The sequence below is a fragment of the Meriones unguiculatus genome, chromosome 3, assembly GCF_030254825.1.
Source record: "Meriones unguiculatus strain TT.TT164.6M chromosome 3, Bangor_MerUng_6.1, whole genome shotgun sequence".
Lineage (NCBI taxonomy): Eukaryota > Metazoa > Chordata > Mammalia > Rodentia > Muridae > Meriones > Meriones unguiculatus.
The window spans coordinates 27,410,129-27,417,642 of NC_083351.1; the positions used below are offsets into that span (position 1 = coordinate 27,410,129).

The following is a 7,514-nucleotide window of genomic DNA, read 5'->3' on the forward strand; positions in this document are numbered from 1 at the left end:
CAATTTAGGTACAGAACTTTGGACTCACCAGGATAGCATAGATAGTGGAATACTTTCTCCAAAACCACCCAATACAAATGGACTGAGCATTGTAATTCTTACCTGATGATTCTCATAATTATCCTTATTGTATATAGTTTATTAATGTTAAGAAAAGCCATTTTTTAAAACAAAAGGGAACATGGAGTGGAAGTTTTGGCTTGTTTGAAAATTCAGTTATGTTCTGTAAATGTTTTAGTTTTAACCCCAAGTGTAGGATATGGGACTTGATAACAACCTCGCGGGGCTCAGAGAGGGCAGTGGTCTTTGCCCGCTGGAGTTGGTGAAATTCTGAGGACTCTGGGAGAGTATAAATAACAGAGCCCAGAGAGAGGAAGGGGCTCCGAGGAGACAGAAGAAGGCTGCTTGTTCGTCCTGCTGCATTTGCGGTTTGCTGTTGCTGGACTGCTAGGTATCCTAACAACTGAGATTGGTATTTTCTCAAAGAACCAGATGACCCTAACCAGCAGGAACTAAGTTTAAAGGGGTCCACATCCCCTTTCCTTTCTAACCTTCTTGATCTCCCACCTAGGGTCGTGAGGTTGGAAGGGAGGTAGAGGAGTAAGGAACCCTCAATAAAGTAGAGCTGTGAAAAGATAGGAGCTGCAATAGGGTTTCCCTGTGTAGCCTTGGCTGTACTGGAACTCGCTTTGTAGACCAGGCTGGCCTTGACCTCAAGAGATCCACCTGCCTCTGCCTCCCAAGTGCTGTGATTAAAGGAGTGTGCCACCACAGCCTGGCCAAAAAAAAAAAAAAAAAAAAAAAAAAATTTTTTCATCATGTCACAGTATAAACCAGTCCCTACAGCAACTCTAGAGCTGTTTGTTTGTTATTTTGTTTTGTTTGAAACTATGTAGCCGTGGCTGGCCTGGAACTTGTAGAGATCCACTTACTTCTATCTCTCAAATTCTGGCATTTAAAGGAGTGCACATCCCTAGGCACTATTATCTTTCTTTTCAGATTTACTGGGTTTTTTTGTTTTGTTTTTTGTCTCATATATTGTGCACCACGTGTGTGCTCCAGATGTCGCCGAGGTCAAACGAGCACACCGGGTTTCTCTGCCCGAGCAGCAGGTGCTCTTAACCTCCGAGCTGTGTGTCTCCAGTGGGCTACAGCGTTACTAACAGAAACAGGCGCACGTTTTAGGGTCAGTGGCCCGCGAGCTTAACTCCGTGCGCTTGGGGTGAAGGAAGCAATGCTTTTTCTCGCGTGTGAACCTTGGTCAAGTGGCACAACAATCGACCGTCGTGACGGCTTGGAGAGCGAGAACTCACCACAGAGGCAGCCGCCTGAGGAAAGGTTCGTTCGTCCGCTGTCAGAGGCCGGAGGCGGGGCTTGATGCGCAGGCGCAGACCGCTTAGTGTCTCCCGTTCCCGCGGGGACACCGCAGTCGGCTTGCGGCGTCGCGCTGTGGACGTCGCGCTGCGGGCGTTCTTTACGGCAGGCGTCTGCGTCTCTCCAGAGCCGGCGTCGGTGAACTGCGCGCAGGGGCTGTCAAGGGCACCGCCGTGCGCGGTAGGCGCTGCTGTGTCCGCGCCGCCAAGAGGCTTCGCAAGCAGGTCTCCTTGACGGATTTCCTCTCGTTCTGGGGGGCCGGGTTCTGGGCGTGTCCTCCGCCTCCCCTTCACCCCACACCTAGGTCCTCCCCGCAGCCTTCCAGGCCCGCCTCTGCCGGACTCCTGCTGTGGCCTTCTTCCGACCCTGACAGCCCGCTTCCTTGTTTTGCTTTTGTTCTGAGACAGGCCTTCTCTGTGTAGCCCTGGCTGTGCTGGAACTCACCCTGTAAACCAGGCTGGTCTCGAACTCAGTGATCTCCCTTCTCTGAAATTAAAGGTATGCGCTACTACGCCAGGCTACACCCGCTTATCCGGTCCTTAAAGCCCCAGTGATGTCATTCCCCATCTTCCCGAGCCCTCTGTTTCACTCCTGTTGTAATCGCCTTTGGAACGCACTGCTCACTGCTCATTTTTGTGTGTGTTCCCTCTGGAAATAGAGTTACAAGCAGTTGTGCGTTGTCGTGTGGGTGCCGCGACTGGTCTCAAAGACGTTTTCTAGTCTTCTGAATTCTAGTCTTCTTGAATTCTTAAAGATTTATTATTTATGTATTTTATGTGCCTAGGTAATTTGTCTGCATGTACACCCGCACACCAGAAGACAGCATCAGGCAGTTGTGAGCTGCCGTGCGGGTGCTGGGAATTGAACTCAGGACCTTCGGAAGAGCGAGGGCTCTCTCCAGCCCTCCTCCCTTAGAATGAATCCTTACATTCAGGTTTCTTTACAAGTTTCCAGTGTGGGTCTCCAGTGCTCCTGATGATCCATTTCCCCCGATTTGCCTGTAACATGCACAGTAAATGAGTGAAAGAGCGGGAAGACACTTTATAACGTAAATTTACCACTCAAGTTCTGCAGGGTACTGATGTCAGTGTTGTGCTTGCTTTCTAGTCTTAAGCAATTTTGCAGTTTGGAATTATTTTGTTCTCTCTATGTTAACATTATTATGTGTTTTCCATATATTCTTTTTTTTTTCTCAAAGTCTGTTGAGCACCGAAATTTACCCATTTCTTTATAGTTGCACATGTAAGTTGTTTGAAATTTCCTGGTTTTGTTTCGTTTATTTTTGGCAGTTACCTAGCATCTGCTCGATTTTGCTCTCAAAACAAAATCCAGTAGGGAAAACGGACAAGGAAATAGTCTGTTACAGTAATGGAAAAAGTACTTTTAAATTATGTGTGGATGTGGGCACGGAAAAATGCAGCTGCTCCACAAGGCCCGGGCCTTCATATCTCCATGAAGCTGTTCTTAACAGCTGTGAAGTACCCACCATGGTTGCTGAGAATCAAATTTGAGTCCTCTGCTAGAGCAGCATGCACTTTTAACCACTAAGCCATCGCTCCAACCTAGGATAGACTTCTTTGAAAGGAGAGACACTAGATTCAAGAGAGCCTCTGAAGAGAAGTGTGATCTAGGTTGGGATGGAAAGAATGTGTAAGACAATGTAAAGAAATAATGTCTGTGTGCAAGAATTCTGAAATTTAATTTCTTTAAACAGAGAAACATACGGTTTTTTGTGTGTTTGTTCGTTTTTGTTATTTTGAGACAGGGTTTCTCTGTGTAGCCTTGGCTGGACTTTCTTTGTAGACCAGGCTGACCTCAAACTATGGAGATCTAGCTGCCTCTGCCTCCCAGAGTTCCAGGATTACAGGCATGTGCCACAGAAGTGTTTTGTTTTAATCCCAGGTGTGGGGTATGGGGCAGCTCTGCAGCAGCTGACTATGATTTGCCTGATGCTCTGACAGAGGCGGTGATTTTTGCCAGCTGAAGATAGTTTCTGCAGTTGTATGACATTTGGAATTCTGGGGACTTTTCAGAGGGTATATAAATGCTAGGGCCCCAAGAGGCATGTGTGTATGTGTGTAGGGGGGCTTGTTGGTTGTTGTTGGTTGTGGTTTGTTAAGCAGTCATGTACAAAGAAGAAATAACAACAAGAAGAAATTAGATATTTTGATGGAGAAGATCAAACTTACTCCAAGGAAGTCGATGCTTCAATCAGCAGGAAGTAGTCTAACGATATTGTTGCCTTGTTTTCAACCCCTGACTTTATTCAGGGATTCTTTTCTCTCTATCCTTTTTTTCTCTCTTATTTAGGGTTAGGAGGTTGAAAGACTGGAAGGAGAATCGTGGACAAGAGAAGATTCCATAAAGCAAACACTGGTTACATGTGTGCTTATACTACTTTTTGTTTTCCTTTGTTTTGGTTGTTATTGTTGGTGCTTTTGGTTTGTTTGCTTGTTTGGGGTTGAGTCAAAACACAATTTTCACCCTTGACAAAAAAAATCTTTAATTAATTTTTTTTTTTTTAATTTACTTTTCGATGAGTTTTTTGAAAGCCTCCAAATTACTCATCTGGCAGAACATGTCTAATTAAAAAAAAAAAATGTTTGGTAAGCCCAGCACTTGGAAGACAGAGGCAGAAGGATGAGGAACTCGAGCTGAGACCCTCCTTGACTACAATAGTGACTGAAAGGCAGCCTGGGCCAGATGAGATGCAATTAAGAAAAAAAAGTTTGATGAGAAGAAATTTGGGGAATAGGACTTCACAGATGAACTGTCTCTTTTTCTGTTGTTTTGTTTCTCAGAAACATCTCGTTTTAACTTATTTTCTTTGTGTTCTTTTGCAGCCATGCCCTTCCTTGATTTGCAGAAAAAGCTGGGCATCAGCTTAGACCGTCACCTCATGTACCAAAGTGTTGAGCAGCCCTTCAAGAATCCCGCTCGATGCCACGCTTTCGAGAAAGAATGGATAGAGTGTGCCCATGCCATTGGTTCTACCCGGGCCAAAACAGAGTGCAAGATAGAATATGAAGATTTCAAAGAATGTTATCTTCGGCACAAAACGGTGAGGAAATGATGGGTATAGTTGCTGAACACCTCCCTTTCCCTCTCCTTTACCCCCTTTTTTGGTCACAGTGGGGATTGCATCCAGGGCTTTGTAAGTGCTCTGTCACTGAACTACATCTCTAGTCCTTGGGCCATCTGCAGTGTTTTCAGTTGGTCTTTGGACAGCGGCTTGCTCAGATGGAATTAGTAAGACCTCTATAATGAAACAGTTCAGAACCTTTGGATCTGAGAAGGGCCTTTCTTCCCTAGTGTTTTTCATCTCCTTGTCAGCCTGTCCTTGGCTGTAGCCAGAAATCACATGGGTTTTTGACTTATTGGTTAAGAGCCCTGGCTGCTCTTACAGAAGACCTGGATTCCAGTTCCCGTGCCCACATGGCAGTTCACAACTATCTGTAACTCCATTCCTGGTGTATCTGACACCATCTTCTGGCCTCCACTGGCATTTGGCACACTTATAGTGCACAGACATACACTGCATATGCTAGCAGAGCACCTATATATGTAACATAAATAACTTTTAAAAATTTAAAAGGTAAAATTTGCAGTGGAACTGTTTCACAGTCATTAAACCCTCATTGGAGAAACAGCCAAACCCTAGCAGTGAACATGATACAACCAACTGGATATGCTGGTAAAGAAACCAAACTTGGAAGGAATGAGAGAATGTCAAGTTTATATATATACATGTATGTATGTGTATATATATATGTACATATACATGTACATACATATATGTATGTTTATGTGTGTGTGTGCATATACATATATATATTTGTTGTTGTTTTGAGACAAGGTTTCTCTGTGTAGCCTTGCTGTCCTGGACTTGTAAACCAGGCTGGCCTTGAAGTCAGAGCCCACTTATCTGTGCCTCCTGAGTGGCCTATGCCACTATTGCCCAGCTAACCTGTTTTCTTATATATACTGAGAATATCTTAATTACTATTTTTCAAGTATATATTATATATATTATAAATGTATATTATATCTATTAGAAAGGTGTGTTGGTGCACACCTTTAATCCTAGGACTCTGGAGGCAGGGGTAGGCAGATCTCTGAATTTGGCCAGATGGTCTACAGAGTGAGTTAAGGGCAGCCAAGGCTACACAGAGAAACCCTGTCTTGAAAAATCAAAAAAGGGTGCTGGAGAGATGGCTCAGTGGTTAAGTAGCACTGTCTGTTCTTCCAAAGGACCTGGGTTCAATTACCAGCACCCACATGGCAGCTCACAACTGTCTGTAACTCCAGTTCCAAGGGATCTGACACCTTCACTCCAATCTATATAAAAAAATAAATTTAAAAATAATAAAATTATTAAAAAAAAGAGAAGGGGTTGTCAGTTTATTAAAAAATTGGGAAGTGTTTTCCAGTTCGTTTTGTTTTTTGTTTGTTTGTTTTGTTGTTTTTTTTCCAATTAGTTCTTTAAAGATTAATTTAGTGGCATGGAAAGTTAGTTCAGCAGTTAACAGCACTTGCTGCTCTTCCAGAGGATCCAAATTCAGTTTCTCTCAGTTCTTAGGTCCAATGACCTCTTCTCACTTCTGTGGGAGTTCACATATACACAAATACACATAGATAAACTAAAAAAATTTTCAAGATTTTTATTTATTATTTATACAGTATCCTGCCTGCATGTGTGCCTACATGCCAGAAAAGGGCAACAGATCTCATTATAGGTGGTTATGAGCCACCATGTGGTTACTGGGAATTGAACTCAGGACCTTTGGAAAAACAGCCAGTGCTCTTAACCTCTGAGCCATCTCTCCAGCCCAATAAAATATTTTTGAAAAATGATAAACTTCAGATTTGGGCAGCATTTATCTAACATGTAAAATGGAGTAGGTTCAGACACCAGCACAAGAATTTTATTTATTAATTCACTTACTGATTGATGGATGGGTGGATGTTATTCAGGACAGGGTTTCTCTGTGTAACAGAGCCCTTGATCCTTGTTTGAAATTTTTTTTTTTTTTTTGAGACAGGGTCTCTCTGCATAGTCCTGGCTGTCCTGGAACTGGCTATGTAAACCAGGCTGGCCTCAGACTCACAGAGATCCTCCTGCTTCTGCCTCTGCCTCCTGAATGCTGGGACTAAAGGTTATACACCACCATACCCAGCTAGGAATTTTTAAGAACAAACAGACAAAAGACAAAAGTAGTCTCATCTCGCAGGACCTCTTGTAGGAAAGTATTCCTGAGTTTAACAGTGAAATTAAATTTAGCCTTTTCTCCAGCCCTCACTTTTTGGGGCCTGTTTCCATTTACCCTAATGCTTTTTTTTTTTTTCTTCCTTTGATAGCTAAGGCGAATGAATGCCATCAAGCAACAGCGGGAAAAGCTAATGAAAGAGGGGAAATATACCCTTCCACCTTACCATTCGGGCAAGGAAGAACCCAGGCCCTGAGCAGAGTAGCTGGAAGCTGCTTTTCATGTTCTGTTTTCCACTGAAAAGAATGTTTAATAAGAGCTTCTTCCTCAAGTATGTAAAAATAAAGAATTACTCAATCTTTCTCTTTTTTCTCTTGGACCATGCTTTTTTTTTTCCCCCTTCAAGATAGGGTTTCTCTATGTAGCCTGGGCTGTCTTGTACTCACTTTGTAGACCAGGCTGGCCTTGTAGTCACAGAGATCCGCCTGCTTCTGCCTCCAAAGTGCTGGGATTACAGGTGCACCATGCTTTTCAGTGGTGAAAGGTTTCCAGTTTATCTCTTATGACTAATGCTGGAAGAACTGAAGCCAGAAACTGGGGTTGGGGGGGAACAGGGAATCAAGGCAGCTGAACATTTGAGCCCAGTTTGCACAACGAAGTTGGTTTTTATTATCATGCCTCCTTTGATAACAGTTATTAGTTCACAGTCAGCAGTGAAGGCTGCCTCACCAGCCAGGTTCTTTAAATGAACAGCAATGTTATTTGTCGTCAGGAAAACATCTGAGGTGTGGACACATCATTTGAGGAAGGTGGCAGCCGTTCCTGTGTTCCTTCTCCAAATTCCCTTCTTATGAAAAAGCAAGGGGGGATGTTCCCATGCCTGTGTCACAAAATTCACTGTATCCTCCCATCATGTTGGTAGCTGTAGTGTTT

At 43.5% G+C, this 7,514-nt stretch overlaps 1 protein-coding gene across 3 annotated transcripts; it reads left to right on the top strand.

Annotated features, from left to right (window-relative positions):
* Nucleotides 1-1,461: 1,461 nt before the first annotated feature.
* Nucleotides 1,462-6,944, top strand: Ndufs5 (NADH:ubiquinone oxidoreductase subunit S5). 3 transcript variants are annotated; one of them, XM_021661082.2, is made up of 4 exons: nt 1,462-1,598; nt 1,782-1,872; nt 4,218-4,435; nt 6,733-6,944. In XM_021661082.2, exons 3-4 carry the CDS (start codon nt 4,220-4,222, stop codon nt 6,835-6,837), a joined length of 321 nt encoding a protein of 106 aa, XP_021516757.1. In that variant the 5' UTR covers nt 1,462-1,598; nt 1,782-1,872; nt 4,218-4,219; the 3' UTR covers nt 6,838-6,944. The 3 variants fall into 3 exon arrangements, with proteins under 3 accessions (XP_021516757.1, XP_021516758.1, XP_060235589.1); XM_021661083.2 differs by lacking the exon at nt 1,782-1,872 and having other exon boundaries at nt 1,464-1,598; XM_060379606.1 differs by lacking the exon at nt 1,462-1,598 and having other exon boundaries at nt 1,731-1,872.
* Nucleotides 6,945-7,514: the final 570 nt, after the last annotated feature.

Excerpts from the sequence above, each read along its gene's own strand:
- Ndufs5 (XM_021661082.2), top strand. The coding sequence starts at position 4,220 with ATGCCCTTCCTTGATTTGCAGAAAAAGCTGGGCATCAGCTTAGACCGT. Across the intron at positions 4,436-6,732 it reads GTTATCTTCGGCACAAAACG|CTAAGGCGAATGAATGCCAT; the intron begins GTGAGGAAATGA and ends TTCCTTTGATAG.